A 25,552-nucleotide genomic window follows, 5' to 3' on the forward strand; every position below is an offset into this window, starting at 1 on the left:
AAAAATGAAAATATTAAGTATCTCATAACAGAAAGACATAACCTGGAAAACAGATCAAGAATTACCGGACTACCTGAAATCCATGACCAAAAAAAAAGAGTCTAGAGATCACATTTCAAGACATCTTCAAAACTGCCCAGATGTCTTAGACTCATAGTGCAAAGAATCTACCAGTCACCTGCTGAAAGAAACCCCAAAATGAAAACTTCCTGGAAACATTTTGCTCCCAAATTCAGAGCTTCCAAATTAAAGATAAAAGTACTGTAAGCAGTTAGAAAGAATTCAAGTACCAGGGAACCTCAGTCAAGATCCTACACATTTTAGCAGCTACCTCTATAAAGGAGTGCGGAATATTTGGAATGTGACATTCTAGAAGACAGGATATATAAGTTTGCCACCAAGACTTTACTTACCCAGCAAAACTGAGTATAATGCTGTAGGGTGGAAATGAACCTTTAAGGAAATAGAGGACTTCCAAGCATTCCTGATGAAAAGACCAGAGCTGTGTAGATAGAACCTTTGAAATTCAAGCATAAATGTTAAGAGGAACATAAAAAGCTAAGCATAGTGATAAAGGACTAAATAAAGATACACTGCTTGTAATCTAATATGTGTGAAGGGAGAGAGAGAGCAAATTTTTATCGATTTTAAAAAAAATGAAATTTAAGTTCATAATGCAAAAACATGTGTGTGTATTTAAGGAAAGGTTGTCTGGATTCTATATTGTGATCTCACTTTTCTTTACTGATAGAACATTTTACCTTTACATTTACTATAGTAGTTTTTAAAGATGTACAATGCCATTTACTGTAGATGAAGAATTTGGAGAAAAGTCATGTGAACATGAGAGCATGTGATTGCCACATCACTTCCTGTACTTGATGACACTTTATTCATGACCCTATAAAAGAGAAACATCTAGAAATTAAAACATAAGAGGAAAAGAGGACAAACTTATATTCATAAACCAGATAGAAATGTTTTGATTGGAACTTCACTTCAGCACTGTATATGATTTGGGCATGCAATAGACTCAAAATGAAAGAAACATTAGAGAGAGGGCACTGTCTTTGAAATCTGAGGACTTGGGTTTAAATCGCATCTCTGGTGTCTTTATGACCTGGGACAAGTCACTTAACTTCACTGTGCCTTAGTTTCCTCAACTATAAAATGAAGGACTTGGGCTAGATGCCCTCTGAGCTGCCTTCTAACTTTAGATCTATGACTCTCCGATCATAAGAAACTGATGGATGAAATGATTATGAGTGTGAAACCACAACAAATAACCAGCAAGTATTTTCCAAAGTTAGTTTGGAAAAATTGTATTTGTACAAAACAAGCTACTCTTTGAAGAGGCCTCTATACATATGGACCATTGGTAAAAGTTGACCCTGTAGCATCCTCAAAGGAAAGTTCCCTTATGATTCTGGAAGCCAAAGGATACTTAAGGGAAGAGGGGAGATGTGGTGAGCTATCCTCAAATCTGCCACTCATAAACTTCTTTATACAACTTGACCTGCCATGTTCAGACCTGGCCTTATTAATAAAGTAGGTAGCTCTCTATTCAAATAATATCAGTAATACCTTTAGACAAATGCAATTTCAGTCTTATCTGTATTGAATAGTTTTCTGACTACAGGTCTCCCCAAATATTCTTAGAAAAATTATACTTTTTGAGACATGACTCCCTTATTCTTACATTTAATAGGTGACATGGGAAAGTCACTTACTGTGAGCTTTGTCTTTATTTTTTAAAATACTGGGTTTAACAGCAAATTATCTTATAGGCTTGTTTGTGTTGGTCAAATGAAATATTGAATGTAAAACATTTTATGATTTTTATGTAAACATTGGCTGCAATTATTATTTTAATACCTTAGCAAGAATTTGTTGCCAGTCTGCTAAGTGAGGAAAGGAGATGCCTGGAGAATGATGACAAACATCAGCCTATTGTATAATTTTACCAGCTAGGTTGCTCAAATCTACTTTTCTGCCACCTATCAAGGATTTTAAAAAAACCATGATAACGCATGTTTTAGAAAGTTGTTTATTTAATAACTACTAATTTTTGTTCTAAAGTAATTTTAATATTCAAAGAATGATATAATATAGAATAATCTTAGAAATTGTGCATGAAATAAAGCATATGTTAATTATATATGCCTGAATGGATAACTTGAATGTTTTCAGTGTTATGCTTATTATTTCTTACCATTTAATGTATACCAATTTTTCTTAAAACTACATTTAATTTTTAATTATGTCTTGAGTAATTTCTTTAACATGCATTACTTGAGTATGTTTTCATCTGGAAATTTTAAGGGAAAAAAATCTTTATTTTTAAACAGGATACATTAATTGTTTGGTCAGAAGCTGAAAACTATGATCTGGCTCTGAGTTTTCAGGAGAAGGCTGGCTGTGATGAGATCTGGGAAAAAATTTGCCAGGTATGGTTCTTTTATTATTAATGATTGTAATGTTTTTACAATGAGCCTGCTTATAGAGAGGTTTTGATTTTGCCTTTTTGTATGTAAATATGCATTTTAAAACTTCTGTAGGATAGAATTTAATGAATAGCATAAAGGACTTGAGAGTCAATATGGAAATCATTTGCAGTTAAGAGGGAGCATGTTGCAGTAGATGAAGAATTAGTCTCAGTGTCAGAGAGAGCTGGGTTTAACTGCACACACTAGGCAAGTCCTTTAATCTGTCAATAGTCCAGGTAACCCTCTAATACTATAATTTTCAGAGAAGGTACTAATCTGCGTTAGTAGAGGAAGCTCATCATTGGAAACTACCTTCACTGAAAAAAAGAAATCACCGAAGTGGTTAATGTTCAGAATCCCTACAGATAGTTCCTCTCCATCTATGCTACTGTTTTGTTTGGTTGTCTTATCAGCTCTTATAGATTCAATTGCCATCTTATTCAGGTGAGTCTCAGATCAGTTTGTTCAGCCCTAACCTCTCTGGTTCCAGTCTCATCTCCAATTTTCTATAGGACATCTTCAAATTCAGAATTTTAGTTCATCATATCTTAAAACTGAACTAATTGTATTTCCCTCCCCACTCCTCTTCCCAGCTTCCCTGTTGTCAAAAGTAAATCTTCCCAATTATGAAAGCTGGCAAGCTAGATGTCATCCTCAACTATTCACTTTCACTCAACACGCCCCCCCCCCCCCGCCCCAACCAATTAGTTGTCGTGTCCTATCAGTTCTACCATTTCTCTTCTATTCTTCCTTTTCTCCTCTGTAACGGCTACCACCCTGGTAGAGGCTATATTATTCCAGTAGTTTTCTGTCTCAAGTTTCATTGATCTTCCTAAAGTAGGAATATGACCATGTGTCCTTCCTATACAATAAACACTCCCTGTTACTTCCAGGATCAAATATAAAGTTCTCTGTTTTGCTTTTAAAGCTCTTTGTAATTTGTCCTCTTCCAATCTTTCCAGTCTTCTTACACCTTCCTCCACTCCATGTACTCTGATCCAGTGATACTGGCCTTCTTGCTGTTTGTTCCTTGTACAAAACACTCATCTCCCAATTCTGGGCATTGTCACTTAACCCTTCTATGCTTGGAGCTCCTTCCTCTTTATCTGCTTCTTTCAAGATGGATCTCGCACTATCCTCTACCTGAAGTCTTTTCTTCTGCTAACACCCTTCTAACACCTACCTACTTTCCATTAATCACAGAGAATTTATTAAATGCCTATTATGTATTAGACACTGTGCTAAATATTGGCAGTATAGATTCAAAGAATGAAACAATCTCTTTTCCCTTACATTCTAACAGGGGAATGAAATATAGGGTATTTGTCTTACATTTATTTTTGGTTTTTTGTCTTTGTATATGCTGGTATTACGTATAAATTATCTTCCCCAGTAAGATGTAAGCTCCTTCAGAGTAGAGATTTTCTTGTCGTTTTATCCCTTGTACCTAGCACAGTGCCCTGATATATAGAGAATATTGCAAAAATCTTAGCACATTTTTTAAACCACTAAAAGCTTAAAACTGCACTAAAACTTTTGGAACATCCTGTATAAACGGTACTGAGTAGATGCTCATTGATTTGAAATGATGACACTAAAGTTCCTTGCAATTAAATTAAGACTGTTAGAGTTTTAATAAGTACACTTTATTGTACTCTGTGAAAATGGGATGTTCATGTATGACATATGTAATTACTCAGGCAGTTTATCTAAGGTAATACAACTAGTAATGACAAAGCCAAGACTAGAACAGCCTCAATGCAGTACAGAACAATTTTTTGCACTACAATTATACTCTTCTCAGTCTTCCAAAAAAAAAATATTGGCTTATCTGTTTAGCCTTGAGGTTCTGAGCTTAGTAGGGGGGGTCCATGGATGGATTTAATGGGATATGTGTACTTGATGGGCGGGAGGGGATTACATCTTTTTTTTTTCTTTCACTAACCTCTAAAGTTTAGAATTTCTTTTGATTATTAATGAGTGCAATAAGTGTTCTGAGAAATGGTCCATAGGCTTTTCTGCACTGCCAAAGTGGCCCCTAATTTAAGTAAGGTTTAAGAACCCTTAGTTGAGCCCCTTAGTGGTTCCCTAGCTAGAAGAAGAGTCTGGGGCAATACTGGGTATTTGGCTACAGTCATGTGTTTTCTTGGCTTCTCCACTAACAGCGTGGGCAACCATAGGATCATAGATATTGAACTGAAGAGGCCCAATGGATGTCTAATCCAATCCCCTCATTTTACAGATGAAGATACTTTGGCCCAGGGAGTTGTGTGACTTGCCCAAAGCCACACAAAGACTAAGCATCAAGAGGGAGAGTTGGAACCCAGGTCCTCTAAGTCTAGAGGTACAGTGTTCCTGCTGTATTGATTCAGGAATAGTTGTGGTAAAAGGCCACCTTATTCCCTCTGGAAGTTTATTTGGGTGACAAGTCCTGGTTCAATTGGTTTTCCTCAAAGCTTTTTTCAATTTCTTTTTTTGGGGGGGGGGGTTCCAAATTTTTTTCTTTTTTTCTTTTTTTTTTTGGAGATTTTTTTATTTTTAGTTTATAACTCAGTGACACATAATTTTGAGTTTCAAATTTTCTCCCCACCCACCCACCCAAGACAGCATGGAATCCAATATATCTTCTATGTATAACTTCACATTGAACTTATTTACACAATATTCAAGTTGTAAAGAATTATGACCAATGGAATGAATCATGAGAAAGAAGAAACAAAACCAAAAAAATTTTTTAAAAAAAGAGAAAAAAAAAGGGAAAAAACAGGCTAGCGTGAAGTATGTCCCAATCTACATTCAGAACCCATAGTTCTTTCTCTGGATGTAGATAGCTCTCTCCACCATGAGTCCTTTGGAGTTGTCTTTGTACCTTGTGTTGCTGAGAAGAGCAAAGTCTATCAGGATTAGTCCTCACAGAATCCATATATCTGTGGTTGTGTATAATGTTTTCCTGGTTCTGCTCTGCTCACTCAGCATTATATCATGTAGGTTTTTCCAGATTGTTAGGAAGTTCGTATCATCCTCATTTCTTTTTTTTTTTTAAGTTTACAATGCTCGGTTCTAGATAATTTTGAGTTCCAGATTTTTGCCCCCCCCTCCTTCTCCAAGTCAGCATGGAATCCGATATATCTTCTACATATAACTTCTCATTGAACTTATTTACACACTAGTCAAGTTGTGAAAAAGAATTATGATCAATGGGATGAATCATGAGAAAGAAGAAACAGAACCAAAAAAAACCCCAAAAACAAAAAGAGAGGAAAAAAAAGGCGAGCATAAAGTGTGCCTCAATCTGCATTCATACTTCATAATTCTTTCTCTGGATAATAGCATTCTCCATCGTGAGTCCTTTGGAGTTGTCTTTGCACCTTGTGTTGCTGAGAAGAGCACAGTCTATCAGGGTTAGTCCTCACTGAATCCATGTATCTGTGGTTGTGTATAATGGTCTCCTGGTTTTGCTCTCCTCACTCAGCATTGTATCGTGTAGGTTTTTCCAGGTTGTTATGAAGTCCGTATCATCCCCGTTTCTTATAGCACAATAGTATTCCATTCCCTTCATATACCACAACTTGTTCAGCCATTCCTCAATTGATGGGCATCCCCTTGATTTACAATTCTTTGCTACTACAAAAAGAGCCGATATAAATATTTTTGTACATATGGATCCTTTTCCCACTTGTGTGATCTCTTTGGGATACAACCCTAGAAGTGGTATTGCTGGGTCAAAGGGTATGAACATTTTTATACCCCTTTGGGTATAGTTCCAAATTGCTCTCCAGAATGGCTGGATCAATTTGCAACTCCACCAGCAATATAATAATGTTCCAATTTTCCCACATCCTCTCTAGCAGTTATTATTTTCCTGTTTTGTCATTTTAGCCAAACTGACAGGAGAGATGTGGTACCTAAGAGTTGTTTTGATTTGCGTTTCTCTCATCAGTAGTGATTTCTAGCATTTTTTCATATGCCTGTAGATAAATTTACTTTCTTCCTCTGAAAACTGCCTGTTCATATCCTTTGACTATTTCTCAATTGGGGAATGACTTGTATTCTTATAAATTTGGCTCAGTTCCCTGTATATTTTAGAGATGAGGCCTTTATCAGAGACACTAGTTCTAAAGATTTTCTCCCGATTTTCTGCTTCCCTCCTGATCTTTGTTGCACTGGCTTTTTTAATACAAAAACATTTCAATTTAACATAATCAAAATTATCTATTTTGCATTTTGTAATGCTCTCTGTCTCTTGTTGTGTCATGAATTCTTTGCTTTTCCATAAATCTAATAGGTAAACTATTCCTTGCTCTCCCAAATTGCTTATAATATCAACCTTTATTCCTAAATCACGAACCCATTTTGACTTTAGTTTGGTATATGGTGTAAGATATTGGTCTGTGCCTAGTTTCTTCCCTACCATTTTCTCATTTTCCCAGAAATAGTGAATTCTTAGCCCAGAAGCTGGCCTCTTTGGGTTTATCAAAGAGTAGATTGCCATAGTTGTTGACTTCTCCATCTTGTGTACCTGTCCTGTTCCACTGATCACAACTCTGTTTCTTAGCCAGTACCAGACAATTTTGATGACTGCTGCTTTATAGCACAGTTTAATATCTGGTATGGCTAGGCCACCTTCCCTAGCATTTCTTTTCATTAATTCCCTAGATATTCTAGACATTCTTCCAGATGAATTTTGTTATTATTTTATCCAGATCTGTAAAATAATTTTTTGGTAGTTTGATTGGTATGGCACTGAATAAGTAAATTAATTTAGGTAAAATTGTTATTTTTATTATATTAGCTCAGTCTAACCATGAGCAACTGATATTTTTCCGTTTATTTAGAACTGACTTTATTCATGTGAAAAGTGTTTCATAATTATGTTCTTATAGGCCCTGGGTTTGTCTTGGCAGATAGACTCCCAAATATTTTATAGTGTCTACAGTAACTTTGAATGGAATTTCTCTTTCTATCTTTTGCTGCTGGGCTTTGTTAGTACTGTATAGGAATGCTGAGGATTTATGTGGGTTTATTTTATATCCTGCAACTTTGCTAAAGTTGTTTATTATGTCAAGTAGCTTTTTTACTTGATTCTCTACGTAAATCATCATATCATCTGCAAAAAGTGATAATTTAGTTTCTTCTTTGCCTACTCTAACTCCTTCAATTTCTTTTTCTTCTCTTATTGCTAAAGCTAACTTTTCTAGTACCAAATTGAATAGTAGGGGTGATAATAGACATCCTTGCTTCACCCCGATCTTATTGGGAATGCATTTAGCTTATCCCCATTACAAATAATGCTTGTTGATGGTTTTAGGTAGATACTATTTATAATTTTAAGGAGGGTTCCATTTATTCCTATGCTTTCTAATGTTTTTAATAGGAATGGGTGTTGTATTTTGTCAAAGGCTTTTTCTGCATCTATTGAGATGATCATATGGTTTCTGCTAGTTTTGTTGTTATGATCAGTTATGCTGGTAGTTATCCTAATATTGAACCAGCCTTGCATTCCTGGAATAAGTCCTACCTGGTCATAGTGTATTATTCTCGTGATAAGTTGCTGCAATCTTTTTGCTAATATTTTATTTTAAAATTTTGCCTCACTATTCATTAGGGAAATTGGTCTATAATTTTCTTTCTCTGTTTGACTCTACCTGGTTTGGGTACTAGTTCCATATTTGTGTCATAAAAAGTATTTGGTAGGACTCCTTCTTCACCTATTTTCCCAAATAGTCTATGAAGTATAGCAATTAATTGTTCTTTAAATGTTTGATAAAATTCACATGTAAAACCATCTGGCCCTGGAGATTTTTTCCTAGGGAGTTCGTTGATGGCTTGCTCAATTTCTTTTTCTGAGATGGGGTTATTTAGGAATTTTACTTCCTCTTCTGTTAACCTAGGCAATTTTTGTTTTTTTAGATATTCATCCATATCCCTAAGGTTATTATATTTATGGGCATACATTTGGGCAAAATAATTCCTAATCATTGTTTTGATTTCCTCTTCATTGGAGGTGAATTCACCCTTTTCATTTTTGATACTGGTAATTTGATTTTCTTTCTTTTAATCAGATTGACCAAAGGTTTATCAATTTTATTGGTTTTTTCATAAAACCAGCTCTTGGTTTTATTTATTAATTCAAAAGTTTTCTTGATTTCAATTTTATTAATCTCTCCTTTGATTTTCAGTATTTCTAATTTGTATTTAATTGGGGATTTTCAATTTGTTCTTTTTCTAGCTTTTTTAGTTGTGTGCCCAATTCATTGATCTCCTTTTTCTCTATTTTATTCATGTAAGCATGTAGAGATATAAAACTTCCCCTAAGAACTGTTTTTGCTGCATCCCATAAGTTTTGGTATGTTGTCTCATTATTGTCATTCTCTTGAATGAAGTTATTAATTGTTTCTGTGATTTGTTCTTTGGCCCACTCATTATTTAGAATTAGATTATTTAGTTTCCAGTTAATTTTTAGCTTATTTTTCCATGGTTCTTTATTACAAATAATTTTTATTGCATTGTGATCTGAAAAGGATGCTTTGACTACTTCTGCCTTTCTGCACTGGATTGTGAGGTTTTTATGCCCTAGTGCATGGTCAGTTTTTGAGTATGTGCCATGTACTGCTGTGAAAAAAAGTATATTGAGAGGTTTGGAAAGATAAATAAAGGTTTGATTGGAAATACAAAAGGCAGATAAGAAAAAATAAAAATGAAAGAGAAAAAAGTATATTCCTTTTTATCCCCATTCAGTTTTCTCCAGAGGTCTATCATATCTGTCTTTTCTAAAATTCTGTTCACCTCCTTAACTTCTTTCCTGTTTATTTTTTGCTTTTTTTGGGGGGGGGCAGGGCAGTTGGGGTTAAGTGACTTGCCCAAGGTCACATAGCTACTACATGTGTCAAGTGCCTGAGGCCAGATTTGAACTCAGGTCCTGCTGACTCCAGGGCCAGTGCTCTACTCACTGCGCCACCTGGCTGCCCTTTTTATTGTTTATTTTGAGGTTAGATTTATCAAGTTCAGAGAGGGGGAGGTTGAGGTCTCCCATTATTATAGTTTTGCTGTCTATATTTCTTCCTATAACTCCCTTAACCTCTCCCCTAAGAATTTGCATGCCATACCAGTTTGTTAAACAATGATATTGCTTCATTGTTTGTGGTACCTTTTAGCAGGATGTAGTGTCCTTTCTTGTCTCTTTTAATTAAATCTATATTTACTTTTGTTTTGTCTGAGATTAGAATTGCTACCCCTGCTTTTTTACTTTAGCTGAAGCGCAATATATTTTACTCCAGCCTTTTACCTTTACCCTGTGTGTATTCCCCTGTTTCAAATGTGTTTCTTGTAAACAGCATATTGTAGGATTATGGTTTTTAATCCATTCTGCTATCCACTTCCATTTTATGGGAGAGTTCGTCCCATATACATTCACAGTTATGATTTCTATCTGTGTCTTTTTCTCCATCCTGTTTCCCCTGTTTATGCTTTTATTTCTCCCTTTCCCCTTCCACTACTCAACAAAGTTTTGCTTTTGACAGCCACCTTCCTCAGTTTACCCTCCCTCTGGATTCCCCTCCCTTATCTTACCATTTTCCACTTGCTACTTCTTCCCCTTCCTTCTGACCACCCCCCTCCCTTTTTTTTCCCCTTTCCCCTACTACTGCCTGTAGGACAAGGTAGATTTCTATACTTATCAGGGTATGTTATTCCCTTCTTGAACCAAATCCGATGACAGTAGAGCTCAAATACTGCTCTTCTCCCTCTATTATAATGTGTTTTTGTGCCTCTTCATTTGATGTAATTTACCTTTTTCTACTACCTTACCTCTTCTCCCAGAACCCTCCCTTTACATCTCTTATGTTTTTTATCCTTATATCAGTTATTTTATACAGACATCCCCAGTCTATGTGTATCCCTTTCAATTGTCATAATAACTGTACTATTCTCAAGATTGACATGTATATACACATATATGTACATATATATGACGTACATAAGATGATATAATCTTACAAAAAGATGTAAATAATTTGCCCTTATTGATTAATAAGGTTTATGGAGTTTTTTCCCCCTGTTTACCTTTTTATGTCTCTCTTAAGTTTTGTATTTGAAGATTAAATTTTCCATTGTGTTCTGGCCTTTTCATCAGGAAGGTCTGGAATTCCCTTATTTCATTGAATGTCCATCTCCTTGCCTGAAAAATTATGCTCAATTTTGCTGGGTAGTTGATCCTTGACTGTAGTCCCAGCTCCTTTGCCCTTCTGAATATCATATTCCAATTTCTCCTGTCATTTAATGTAGAAGCTGAAAGATCCTGTGTGGTCCTGACTATAGTTCCACGATATTTGAATTGTTTCTTTTTGGCTGCTTGCAGTATTTTCTCCTTGACTTTGTAATTCTGAAATTTGGCTATAATATTTCTTGGAGTTTTCAATTTGGTATGTCTTTTCAGGGATGATAGGTGGATTCTTTCAGTGACTATATTACCCTCTGGTTCTAAGACCTCTGGGCAGTTATCTTTGATAATTTCTTTGAAGATACTGTCAAGGCTCTTTCTTTCATCGTGGATTTCCGGTAAACCAGTAATTCTTAAATTGTCTCTCCTGGTTCTGTTTTCGAGGTCAGTTGTTTTTCCAGTCAGGTATTTCACATTTTCTTCTATTTTTTCATTCTTTACATTTCTACTTTCCCCCCTTGTTCTAATACTTCAGGACAATTTTCTTTAATTATTTCCTGTGTTATTGAATCAAGATTTTTTTGATCATAGCTTTCAGCTAGCTCGATTATTTTTATGTTTTCTCTTCTTGATCTGTTCCCCAGATCTGTTGTTTTTCCTATATTTCACTTTGTCTTCTGTTTTTTCATTATTCATATATTAATTATTTCTTCATCTGTTATAATTTTACTGGCTTTGCCTTGCCCAAATCTAATTTTCAAGGTGTCATTTTCTTCCTGGATCTCCTTTGCGAAATGGTTGGTTTTATCTTCATAATCTTCTTGTTTTTCTTGGATAATTCTTTTTTAGTTTTTCCTCCATCTCTCATTTTATTTTTAAAGTCTTTTTAAAGATCTATGAATTCTTTTTGGGCAGGTGGCCGTTTGACATTCCTCTTTGGGGTCAAAAGGGGTTTCTTTACTTAAATATCCTTCTCGGAAGATGAGCTTTTGTAATTTTTGTAATCACCTCTAAGCCTCGGGTAGGTGGGATGGTTCCTCTTGCCCCAGATCTTCAGTTCTCCCCTCTAGCTTGGAACTAAAACCAAATCTCCAACTTCCTGTAAGTGCCCACAGCCAGGGGCTTTCTGCCCTACTGCTTCTGCACTCACGGGTTGTGTGCTCTTTCTTTCTAACCCCCACTGCTCTTCATAGCACAGCTGGGTCTGGCGTTTCTGGTCAGTGGAGGTTCTCTAGATCTTCCCAGGTCAGACGCCCAACTCCCTTCACTATTCTGGGGGTAAAATTCCTGTGATTGGAGCCAAGACAACCTCTCAACCCAACTAACCCCAGCACTTGCAGCTTTTAGGCTCTCTAGCCTGGAGGTGTTTACCCTTCCTGGAATTTTTCTTCTGATCTTCTCAATTTGTGTCTCTATTCTTATTTGTTTTTACTGCACTTTCTTTGCCCTAAGGTGCTATTTTATCTCTTTTGTGGGGGAGAGCTTGGAATTTCTGACCTACTCTGCCATCTTCCCAGAATTCTCTCCTTAAACTGCTTTGAACAAAGGACAAACACAACAAGTATCCTGGTAGTTATTACAATATCTGCAAAAACCATTGTATGAGAATTAACAGTAGCATAGCTATCTTGCATTCTCACCTATATGACTAAGAAGCAGGAAAAGCAGAATGATCTTGTGTGACTAAGTTCATGTATTAAAACTCATGCATTTTTCTGAGAAATAGACCATTAAATATTCTCTTGAGCTTTTTCCACCATTCTTTATAGGCCCAACAAGCTTGATCGTCTATTTTACAAGTTTATATTAAATTAGAATGGGAAAAGGGCATACCGACCTTAAGGTAAAATAAGAATTGATGGTATAGAAGACAGAAAACACAAAAGGTAGATATAAAAATTTTAAAAGCAAAGCATTCCTGGGGAACATTTTGTAACTGCAAACATTTCTACATACCTCAGTTGGATCTGAGGGGACTCTTTGTCTTTTAGTACAGTAATTATTACTGATGATAATGAAGACCTTGATCAGTAAAATGTAAGGTATATTTAATGTACCCAGTATATGGTACTTTGCAGAGCATTAAATACAGAGCCTACCTAGAGGGAAATGATGACATGACTTGAAATTGATTTTGATTTGAGGGAGGGAGGGCTGTGCAAGGTCACCAGCCTCACTTTCTCCTCCAGAGCCATCTGGATCCAGTGCCCTGATATTCACCAGGATGCCTAGAGATGGCCCTGGATGCACTGGGAGACCCTGGCCCTTTCAGACTAAGATCTTTTCAGGTTCTCTCTTTAAGTGAATACGCCTCTTTGAGAAGTTAATCAAGGAATGGCCCCTCTAATCAAAACTCAAAAAAGAAAAATCAAATTGGAAGGGGAAGACCCTCAGGGTTCCTGACCAAAAGAGAAAGTTACTATTTGGCATTTACATTCACTCTGTGCTAGGAAGGCAGGGACCTATTGTCCAATCTGTGAGCTCCAGAGTGAATTGGGTTTTAAGGCTTGGTTTTTGAGAAAGAAATCTAGCCAGTAAACCCCAAGTTAAGGATGCAGCCTTCAGCCATCGAAATGTACTTTCCTTTGGGCAGAGCAGGGAGAAGGAGAGGGAGAGGGAGGAAAGTAGATGCAGGCTGTGAATTTTCTGTAAAGTGAATTTAGTAGATCTCATTTATCCATTGATTTCTATTGTATACTCATAGTTATTCAGCATTAGCCTGCCTTATATATTGTTCCTATGAGAATAACCAAACTGTTGCATTTAGGTTAGACTCAAAGTGAAATAGTATTTGTTTGACAAAAGAGTCTGACGGTCTGATGATCACTATTATATATTAACTTGTATTTTAATTCTTTGTTAGAATAGCTTAATTTTTCATAATTACAGACATTTTAAAACAAATATATATACGTGGGGGTTTTGGTTTTGTTTACAATTTTGTAACCATAAACTTATATACTCCCAATATTGAGGTTTAGTCTCTGCCCACCTAGGGCCAAAAACTGTTGGAGTTTCATGATGTATTGTGTTGGAACCATCTCAAAGAAGTCAGAGTCAGACCACCTCTAATCCAAGTATAGGGCATTTATTGAGATTGATGTCTCTCACGAAGCAGGCTAAGTTCCAAGAGGAATCAGCAGCTTCAGAGAAAGCAACATGGATTTTTATAGGGTAAAGATGCAATTACATAATAGAAATTTACATAGAATACAGGAATGTGATTAATATTAAAAAGGCAGGAGGGGTTTGTTAAGGGATTAGGTAATGGAGGAGGGGTCCTAGCCTCAGTGAAGCTGTGCAGGCGCTATCCTAGGATGGGCCCCCTCTACAGTTTGGTAGTCAGGCATTCTGGTCATGCTGCTCTCCAGTTGGCTAACTATTGTGGTCAAGATGGATAGTTAGGTATTGTGGTCCTGTTTTGGGCTAAATGGATGATGTTATTAGCACACCTGTTTCGTGGGAAAGGGTCTGGGGACAGTGCTGGGTTTCTATCACATGGACATACCTGCTGTTTCTGTAGAAACTAAGAATTCAGGGACACACCTGTTGTTCTAGTGAGCAGTGAGACATAAATTAGGACAGGGGTGGGGGAGCTACTAGGTAGGTACAGTGGGCCTATAATGAAGTTAGAATATTGGGGCTGGGGGCAGCTCTATTAGGACTGCATCACCAATAAGCATTGTGGTATGGAGCTGACCATGTATTCTCACAGGCTTTATCAGAAGAACATACTTAGGTTTGACTATTTTAAATCAAAATCTTGATTAATTAATTTTGACATGTTCTTAAACACAATGATTCTTAAAATTTATTTGCTAAAATATTATCCTTGTGTAATAGGAAATAACCAGTTTTGCTTGTTTTTATTGTTAGGTTCAAGGTAAAGACCCTTCAGTGGAAGTCACCCAGGACCTCATTGATGAGTCAGAAGAAGAACGATTTGAAGAAATGCCTGAAACCAGTCATTTAATTGACCTGCCTACATGTGAACTCAACAAACTTGAAGAGATTGCTGACTTAGTTACCTCAGTTCTCTCCTCACCTATTCGTAGGGAAAAGTTAGCACTGGCCTTGGAAAATGAAGGTTATATTAAAAAACTACTGCAACTTTTCCAAGTTTGTGAGAACCTAGAGAACACTGAAGGCTTACACCATTTGTATGAAATAATTAGAGGAATATTATTCCTAAATAAAGCAACTCTATTTGAGGTGATGTTTTCTGATGAGTGTATTATGGATGTCGTGGGATGCCTTGAGTACGATCCCGCTTTGGCTCAGCCAAAAAGGCATAGGGAATTCTTGACCAAAACAGCAAAATTTAAAGAAGTTATACCAATAACAGACTCTGAACTTAGGCAAAAGATCCATCAGACTTACAGGGTACAATACATTCAGGACATCATTTTGCCAACTCCATCTGTTTTTGAAGAGAATTTTCTTTCTACTCTTACTTCCTTTATTTTCTTCAACAAGGTTGAGATTGTCAGCATGTTGCAGGTGAGTATGAGAAGATTTTGAGACATTTAGTGGTTATCAAGTTATAACTTTACAAACTCTGTTACAACTATGTAACTTCGTTACTTTTCACATGTGATATCAATTCTTAGCAGTTCTGACTGTTTTTAAATCATATCACCTTTTATATTTGTGTGCTTTGATGTAACCATTTGAAACTTTAGATTCTTTCATCGTTAGTGATGAAAAAATAACCTATAAGTATCTAAATAACTTAGTAATCACCGGAGATGTGATAATTGACAAATGAGGAGGAGGGGATGTTACTTATTTTTAACTTAAAAAAAAATCAGGCCATATACGTGGCAAGCATTTGATTTGGTCTTTATGTTTGGGGGTTTTAAAAAAAGATATTCACATAAAATTTGTTATTAGTTGAATCTTAGTGACCAAAGTAGGACTGATTCAATTACTGCATTATGTATAATATTCCATGATAATTATTAACTTGATAATTTACTTTTGGTTTCTTACCTGTCAGGCAGCAAATACTATGTAATTAATACTGTTTTGTGAGGCATTCTTTGTGATTTCGTCAACCAACCATTATCCTTTATTCTAATCTGCCACTATGGCCAATGGTATACTGAAGCCAGCTCATACAAGCTCATGATAGCCAGTTGTTAAATTTTCAATGTGAGCATTTACTCCTCAGAAATCAGCAACCACTACAGATTAGTGCTTGATTTATTTTTTTTGTTGATTGTCTAGCCCCAGAAAGTGAGAGAGAAAGTTAATAGTGCATACTGTAAAAGTGTGTTGTGTGTAATTTTGGTTTTTATGAGAACCAGTTGAATATTTATCAGCATACCAGTGACCATATGACCCACCTTTGCCAGGTTATCTCTTTACCTACAACACATTTTCTCATGACTCCAAAAGTTTTGGTAACCTAGTGAAAGAGGAAAGCTGCCATTAGTAGTCCCCCTTTACTACCCACAGGTCCAACTTTGGGATATTGTTGTGCTTAAAACAGTTTGACTGCTTGCCGTCTTATCAGCTGGCAGATGGCCAGTTCAGTTTTAGTCCCAGAAAGGTAGAAGTTGAGCCAGCCTAGCCTTAGAGATGATATAAAGGCTCCCACGTGCAAAACACTTTCCAGTTTTCATGTTGCTGTTTAGTAATTTAGATGTATTTCTACATCATTGAGTATGCCTAAAAGGAATACATAATAAATTATAAGCATGGTCTTATGTGTTTTTAGAATGATTTCTCCCAACTAACCACATTTCATCTTGATCTGTGAATATTTCGAATACTTGAAAAGTCAGACATTTTGTCATTTTTTTAATCAATAGATTGTTACTGTATAACTGAAATACAACTTCAGAAAATAAGTAGTCTTCTTCATGATTGTTTCAAAGAAAACCTTAACGTCGTAGGTTTTATGAGATTTTATAGATCTATGATCATCTATTAGTTTAATGATGTAATTTTTAGAGGATTATTTCCTAAGTATGTACCTCAGTTCTTAAAATGGTATTTAAACAAGGAAGTGGTAACCTTAGTCTTTCTAGTAGTACTTAATGTTGCTAAGTAGTGTGTGGGTACCAGTAGGTAAGAAGGAAATCCATTAGCTTGACACATTATACAGAGTTTTAACTAATTAATTCTGTGTAAAGTGTAAATACTTTAGCGATGTATGTATTTCGTTGGTGAGTACTTTCTCCCCCTGGTAGATCATAAGCCTTCTATGACTTTGTAAATTTTCTTCCAGAGTTATGTGGCTGATAAATGGGACCAACCAGATGATAAGCTTCTCAACTAAGTTTAGTTGGTCCCCAGGCAAAAAATACAGTGTCAGTTAATGGGCCTTTCTGCCCTATTCTGATATCTCATCAAGGAATGGAGGTGACCCTAGGTTTTTAAAGACAAACCCTGGCACAGCCTAACAAATTAGAAAGTCTTTAAGGAAAGTCCAAAAATCTAAACATAATAATCATACTAAATTATAATTTGTCTGGGCTGGTTAACTCTAAGCATGGTCCTTGTGGGGCCATAGTGCAACACATTATGGAATAATGTACCTCTATCCGTTTAATTCTATTCCAATTAAGAAAATAAAAAAAGTTCACAAGATGGAGGTGCTTCCCACAAAAATTACAAATAAGACCGTTTCCTTTCCAGAGCAAGAAATTAACAAGCATTTAAAGCCAGATTTCCCCACAAATGCTTTAGATACAAAGATAAAAATGAAACTGTCCCTGCCCTCAATAAGATCACATTATCCTGGGAGCTGTGATTATACTTCCCCAGAGGGGGACTGGATGGAAAGAGCAAGGGTGTTTAAGGCAAATCTTTTAATAACTACTAGAAAAAAATTTTTTTCTCCTGCTGAAGAATTATTTTGCTGTATGACAGACATAGCACTTCTAGAACAATGCATGGCATATAGTAAGTGCTTAATAAATGTTTTCTTTTGAATGACTGCCGCAATGCTCTTGATTCCATTCAAACGGGTTTTCTTTTTGTCTTTTCTGGAATTTTAGAGAGGCCTGTGATGCCAGTCTAAAAAGCTCTAGATTCCAATACTTTGATTTATACTGGGTATCTCAAAGTCTTAATGTAGAAAATTCTTTGTTCGTTTGTTTTTTGGGCAGGGCACTTGGGGTTAAGTGACTTGCCCAAGGTCACACAGCTAATACATATGGCAAGTGTCTGGGGCTGCATTTGAACTCAGGTCCTCCTGACTCCAGGGCCAGTGCTCTACTCACTGTACCACCTAGCTGCCCCCTAGAAGATTCTTAAAAGTTAACGAGCTGGAGATATATTTCCCATAGAAATTACAAAGTGAGATCCTCTCCTTTCTGGAACAGGAAATCATCCTATCTTCTCTTTTTTAATTGAGAAAGCTTGTTCCTAAAAATGTCATTGTTTTAGTCGTGTCTGACTCTTCATGACCCCATTTGGGGTTTTCTTGGCCAAGATACTAGAGTGGTTTGCCATTTCCTTCTTCAGCTCATGAACTGAAGATGAGGAAACTGAGGCAAGCAAGGTTAAGTGACTTGGCCAAGATCACACAGCTAAGTGTCTGAGGCCAGATTTGAGCTCGGGAAGATGAGTCTTCCTGAATTCAGGCCTGGTACTTTATCTACTGTGCCCCCTGGTTACTCTTTTTCCTAAAAACAGATGATTGTATCTCATTCTTTCCCCCCTCCCACTTCCCCCAAATAAGATCAGTACTTGTTAGTTCTATATCCCTTCAACTCTGAGAAGATATGGAATTTCCAAGTCTTTGAGGTTGAGTAATTTTAATGCATCTTTAAAAAGATTTCTGAAAGCATTTTTTATTTGTGTAAAGATTTAGAAGGGAGCTGTTGAGGTTATAATTGGGACATATTGGTGATATGTGTTCTCCCTCATGTACCTTTGAATTTTAGAATAATGCTAAATATTTGAGGATCTTGGTTACTTGAGCGTTTATTAACTGATGCTTTGCTTTGCCTAAGTTTTAAAATATTTGGGGACTGAATGGTTTCTAAGATCCTGTCTAGCTCTTGCTCTGTCTTGGATCACCGCTCCCCTTCATAGCCAAACTCCTAGAAAAAGCTGATTTTTCTTTGGCTCTGTTTCCGCTTTTATTATTATTCAAGCCTTTGTGATCTGATTTCCAAACTCATCACTCAACTGCAATTGTTCTCTCCAAAGTTACCAATGCTGGTTGACTCTTCTTAGTCCTTATCCTTCTTGACCTTTCTATGAGGTACTCCTGACCTTTTTTCCTTGGATTTCTCCCCCCTCCCCCACCACCACCCCATTGGGAACTCTAGTTCCCTCTCCCTTCCTCGCCCCCTCTCTTTTTCTGTCTGTCTCTCTCCTCCCACCTGTCTGTTCCACCTGTCTCCTTTGTTCTGTCATCACTCATAGGCAGTCCTTTAACTGTGAGTATATCTTCTAGCTCTGTTTTTGAGCCCTTCCTTCTCTATTCTTGGTGACCTCATCAGTTCAATTATCATCTCTATGCAGATAACTCCTAGTCTTTTCTGAACTCAAGTTAGCTGGCTTCAGGGCTTGGCCTTTTTGGTCTGAAAAAGCCAGGGTTCCTTACAATTCTCTGAAGGAAAATTGCCCTTCTATCACCACCACCCCACCCCCTCTCTTAGAAATTTGCACTGACCTTCTCTGAGAGTGGAACTGTGTTCTTTAAGTACTTTTGATAATTCGTACTCTGCCAGGGTATCAAAAAGCGGACCACTGAAATAGAAGGTCCAGGTTTCTTGATGTGTGGTTTTGCTACTTTCTTGAGTACCGTAATTCTTATCCCCTCTAACTCAGCCATCCCCTTTTAATGTTGAAGTTTCCTCCTTTTCAGGGGTCATATTAACTCAAGAAATTTTACAAATTGAGAAGATACTACCAAGAAATATGGCTAGAACCAGGAATTTTAGGAGGAATAACCTTTAATGATTTTTATTAGGTACAAGATCTAAACTCTGCTTGAAAATAACGTTTGAACTTTTAATGTAGTACAGCTGAGGTGCCTCTGTTGAATTGTAGAATGTGACTTGGAAATATCAACTTTCATCTGTCTTCAGTTGATAAGACTATGATTAAATGAAGCCAAAGTCACAGATTTGAACCCTATAAAGAACTTGCAACTTTTCAGCGGAAAATTTGTTCTACCATTACAGACCTCATCCTTACTGTTGGTTAGCACAAAATGCAACAGGCAAGGGGATATAACTACCTCAACACAGTTTTTTAAAAATTAAATTTTATCCTATAACGCCTTCTCTCCGTTCCATCCATACTCTACTACCCTCCACTCCCCTACCAAGAAAGCCAAAAAAAAAAAGACAACTCTTGTTAAGATGTTTAATCAAGCAAAACAAATTCTTCCATAAAAAGGTCTTAATCTACATTCTTAAGTCCATCATCTCTGTACTGAGTAGGTGGGTAGCATGTTTTTCATTGATAGTCCTCTTGAGTTGTGGGTAGTCATTATGCTTGTCAGAGTTCCTAAGTATTTTAAAGTAGTTTGTCATTACAGTATTGTTGATACTGGAAAAGGTGTTCTCCTGGTTCTGTTCACTTCATTCTCCATCAGTTCATACAAGTCTGCCCAGGCTTCTGATAACCATCCCTTTTTACAGCACAGTAGTATTCTATTGTATTCATATGCCATAACTTGTTCAGCCCTTCCCCAGTTGAGGGGCACCTTATCATTTTCCACATCTTTGCCACCTGAAAAAATAGCAGCCGCAATTATTTTAGCACATATGGGTTCTTTTCCTCTTTCTTTGGTTGATTTGGGTAGAGACCTAGTATTTAACATAAGCTCTTCATTGGTATTCCAGATATAGTGCTTTCTTCCAGTTGAGCCATAAAAAACAAAATATATAATCTCTATCTCAAAAAAAATAGTATTAGATTTTAGAGTTCTTTTATATTAAACAAAAAGAAATTCGTAAACATCTGGAAGAAAATAAAATTAATAAGACCTACAGAGGCAAATTTGGCAACTTTTGATAATCTGAGATTTAAGGATTTTGGGAAAAGTAACCCAAACTGTACTTATAAGTATATTACTCTGAGGTGGTTGTCCATCATGGTAGACTGTTGGCTCCCTAACTAGGTCAGCCCAATGTACTGTTATTGTCAATAGAGGTATATTGCCAAAAATAATTTTACAAACAAATTTTTTTCTTTTTCAAGACTTTGATAGATCTATAATATTTTCTGTGGTTTTAGTTAATGCAATTTAATAATGATGTGATGGATCTGGGGAAGATAAAGCAAAAGGCAACTAAAATGATAAAAGGAATAAAGGATTTTCTCTATGAAAGTCTTATCAAAAGAAATGGCTAGGATTTTTCAGCCTGGAAAGAAGTGGGATGGGGGGTGGGGTGGGAGAAGAGATTGGTTGGTTGAAAAGAATCAGAATATGATCAAACTTTATATTGTCATGAAATGTCCTAGGTAGGGTAAACATGGATTTGTTTCCCATCCTGATGAAACTAAGAATCATAGGATCATAGATTTAAAGCTAAGAAGACAATCTTAGAGGCTATCAAGTCTAGCACTCATTTTTACAAATGAGGAAACTGAGGCAAGGAGCAGTTATATAACTTGGGCATTCCTTGAGGTTTGAAAGAATTACTTTGTAGATCAATAAAAGCTACCTTAATGCAACTCTTTATTTTAGATGATAAAAATAAAGCCTAAGATGAATTGATAAATTAGTATAACTCATGTGCCATACTGGGTCATACTAATGATTTATTTTCCCAATGTTTAGTTTCTGACAGTGGCTCTGTGTGTTTGTGTGCATGCACTTACACACATGAGCATGCTTTAACATCTGTGATGTTGACTTCCAAAATGAGAACTGGTGGAAGTGTTTGAGGTACATCACTAATATTTTGAAGGTCATAGTATAATTTGATTTTGCTAGCATGAAGATATAAGTAACTCTGTAACTGCGTTGCAATCTTAATAAAATTATATTGTAGTGTCTTATTTATCTAGTTATTTGAGGAATGAGGTGGTCATCTACATGAATATTCCAAACCCTAAAAATGCCAAAACTTTTAAAGCAATTTTTGGGGAAATTTGTATATTAATTATATATTTTCATTTTTAGTAGATTGAATATAAATTCTTTATTACTAAAACTCATCATTATAAATATCATTTATTATACTGTGTTACTGTAAAGAGTGTTATTTACTGTTACACTAAATGGCTCCGGAGTGATACTGTTTTTTAGTTCTTATGTTTGTTTCTGATAGTTTTTCTAGCTTTCCTCAAGGTCAGGCTGTGAATGTTTGTTCTTTCTATTATCACTGTGCCTCCCTCCAAGTAGCAGTTCTCCATACCACCCCCACTTTATAATCTGTTGTGGCCTGAGAAAGAATTATATAATCTATTTTGTTAACTTGTGTTTAGAGTAAAGTATATCCAAGTAAGGACTTGAAACAAGTGCCTGTGGAGTGAAATGTGCATGGACTTTTTGCCTTCTTCTTAGCCACGCAGAAACCTTTTTCCTTTGTGAATCTTAATGGCAGAATTACAGAGTTTGAGAGCTAAGAGACATCAGTGGCCATTCAAATCTGTACAATTATTATATTCCTAATAGTTTGGAGTTATTGACTAAGTATTGTACTGTTAAATAGAGAACTTAAATGCTGGTGGTTTTGCACCTGAATGATGAATATAGAGAGCTTGTTATTTGGAAGTACCCTGGAATTTTATATCTACTCTGAAATGTTATATATGGTCTAATGAAAGTGCTGTTGCTTTAAGAAATCCTATTATATTTCCTAAATCATGTTTTGTTAATATTTTATAGTAATTGTTATTTATCATGCAGGAAGATGAGAAATTTTTGTCTGAAGTTTTTGCACAGTTAACAGACGAAGCTACAGATGATGATAAACGGCGTGAATTGGTAAGTTATCAATTTTTGAAGTTCAGAATAGCTGAAATCAAGAGCCATTCTTGTGTCGATCCTTTTTTTTTTTAAAACAAGGACTACTATAAAAAATAATTTTCCAGAAGGCAAATATACTCTGTTCTATTTCATATTATTACAAAGAGATTGAAGGTATGAGCTTTAATCAAGTTACATGAAAGCAATTTTTCTCATAGTTTGATGTTAATTTTTTAAATTTTATGCTTGGACATAAAGGTTTGAGTTTTTATTATTTAAAGCTATATTATATTTAAAGCTATGTTAAGGAGAAGAAGAGATTTACAAAAGGGAAATTGCCATGACTAGGGTTGATTTGAATCAACAGCGATTCTAAGGCTTCATTAGGAGTATATAGTGGCCAAAATGAAGAAGGTGATAATCTTGATGTACTCTGTGCTGGTCAAACTATCTGGAGTCTTAAATTTAATTCTGAGCACTACATTTTTGGAAAGACATTGATATGCTGGAGAATAGCTACTGTGTTCAAGAGCTTCAAGATCATGCTCTATTGGGTTTGACTAAGGAAACTGGGAAATTTTAACCTGAATAGGATGGTTCTGATTATACATGATAGCTATCTTCAAAATTGAAGGGCTGTCATAGAAGAGGTGATTAGACTTGTTCTGCTTGAGTGCAAAAACCAGAAATAAGAATAGGCAAAAGTTGTATAAAACCTCATATATAACGAAGTTATAGAATCATCCTGATTTAAGGAAGAACCTTCTAACACTAGAAACCATCCAAAAATAGAATTGATTGCCTGAAGGGATAGTGATTTACTTCCCCTCCTTAGAGATCTTTTAGGAAAAGCTAGATCACCACTTTTGAAGAGTGAATTCTTGTTTATGAATGAGCTGGTCCAGATCGTTTCTGAGATTCCTTCCAACTCTTTATTCTCTGTGTTATACAGATATAGTTGAATGTGGAAATGCCTTAATAATGGAAATACAGAATTTTTCCTAGCTGCAGAGTTTGAATATATCACAAATAACATAGCTAAACGTAGTTTAGTAAAACTGGTTCCTCATCAGTAAAATGAGAGAGTAGATAATTGTTAAAGTCCCTTCTAGTTCCAAAATGTGATTCTAGAAGTCATAAGTATACATACACTCATTTGACTAAATTGTTTCGATTTTACATTTTTATACTGTTGAGGATGGGGTTTAGGGTGGAGGGAGTTAGGTAAGATAACAAATATATTATTTGACTCATTTGGCATTGATGGTTTCATTTTCATGTGTTTCTTTAAGATACTTCAGAGGGGTTTTATTATCTCAAGGACTCTTTCACAAAAGTCCTTCTTTGATGCTTCATCCTGGTATGGAAGTGATCCTTTGTTCTTGAAGACCGTGGCAGTAGATTACAAGCCAGTAGTATACTATATAAGGAAATGACATTGGCATTAAAAAAATAAAGTTAGGAAGAGTGCCTTGACCTGAACAAAAAAATTACAGAAGAAATACTTGCAAGAGGTGACATAATTTTAAAGGCATTCAATCATTTTTCAAGATAGCTCAAAAAGGGAAGATGATGAAAGAATACAAAAGAACACAGACAGTGGTTTATCTCCCCGCCCCTGCAAGGCAACCAAAAAGGTATCACCAACTACTGACTTATATGCCTAGTTTCTCATATCTATAATCTTTATGAAAATGGGCTATACTTAACATTGAAGTATCCTTGATTAAAAAAAAACAAACAAACAACTAAAGGAACAGGAAAACTATCACAACTCTCTGAAGTACATCAGATCTCTATGATCATGTAATTGAGGTCAGCCAAAAATCTAAACCCAATTTTGTCTATTTTTTGAATATTTAAGTTGGTAGGACAAAATGTAGCTTTGAAGGGTCTTCTCAAGGAAAGTTTCTCATACATATATTAAACATCATATATAGACTATGACAGACCTAAGTATGGAAATAATTTTGTTCAAAAATAGACTTGAGATCAGATTCAAGTTGGGGCAGCTAGGTGGCGCAGTGAGTAGAGCACCGGCCCTGGAGTCAGGAGGACCTGAGTTCAAATGCGGCCTCAGACACTTTAAACACTTTACTAGCTGTGTGACCTTGGGCAAGTCACTTAACCCCAATTGCCCGGCCTTCCCCCCTGCCAAAAAAAAAAAGAGAGATCAGAGTCAAGTGAATTATAAAACAAACATGTTTACCTAAGATGTTTTGCAATGTCATGGAAAATGACCTACATAGAAACCAAGTAAAAGAACCCCCAGTTGGTAAAGTGTTCTATGTTCTCCTTTTTGGTGATAACAGCATCTTAAGACCTAGAATGTTACAAAAACCAACTTAACAAAATCTATAGCAGTACAAAAAAGATAGGTCCAACCATTCATACTGTAAAAATCAAAGCATAAAATGTATTTTTGCCCAGAGAATCCTTGAATCTGAATTGGAAGGTAAAAGTCTCCTCTTCAATAAGCTGATTATTAGTCATCTAAATTTTGCTGAGGTGTGAAGCCTCTCGACTTTCAATTGCCCTAATTGTTAAATAGTTTTTATCAATACTACATTTGTTTCTTAGAGGCTTATAATAATTGGCCCTGGTTTTGCCCCCTCTTGCCCTCAGAACAAGTTTAAAACTCCTCTTCCACACAATAGCCCCTCAGGTTCTTGAAAATAACTATCATGTCCCCTCTAGGCCATCTTTTTGTTATCACACACCTTCATTTTCTTCATCCAGTCCCCATATGACATGATCTTGAAACCCTTCTGCATTCTGATGGCCTACCTCTAGATGCTTACCAGTCTCCTTGCACAAATGTACATAGAACTTAACACAGTACTCCAGATGTGAGTTGACCATAGCAGAATATGGTATATCTATCATTCCTGGATACTGTGCTTCTCTTAATGCAGCCTAAATTCAAATTTACCTTTTTTTCTTAAAGTCTCTCAATGTCATTCTTACGGAAACAGAAATATATGAACCAGGCAGTACTAGGTGGATTTAGAATTAGTA

At 36.0% G+C, this 25,552-nt stretch overlaps 1 protein-coding gene across 2 annotated transcripts in view; it reads left to right on the forward strand.

The window, feature by feature from the left end:
* The window catches only part of PPP4R3B (protein phosphatase 4 regulatory subunit 3B), an 81,117-nt gene that overhangs the window by 20,972 nt on the left and 34,593 nt on the right, over window positions 1-25,552 (forward strand). For both annotated transcript variants that reach the window (XM_036749029.1, XM_036749031.1), the window contains exons 3-5: window positions 2,349-2,447; window positions 14,521-15,144; window positions 22,475-22,552. In XM_036749029.1, coding sequence (XP_036604924.1) covers window positions 2,349-2,447; window positions 14,521-15,144; window positions 22,475-22,552 — 801 coding nt within the window. The remainder of the gene's footprint in view (window positions 1-2,348; window positions 2,448-14,520; window positions 15,145-22,474; window positions 22,553-25,552) is intronic.

This window comes from Trichosurus vulpecula, chromosome 3, assembly GCF_011100635.1.
Source record: "Trichosurus vulpecula isolate mTriVul1 chromosome 3, mTriVul1.pri, whole genome shotgun sequence".
In the NCBI taxonomy this organism is placed as follows: Eukaryota; Metazoa; Chordata; class Mammalia; order Diprotodontia; family Phalangeridae; genus Trichosurus; species Trichosurus vulpecula.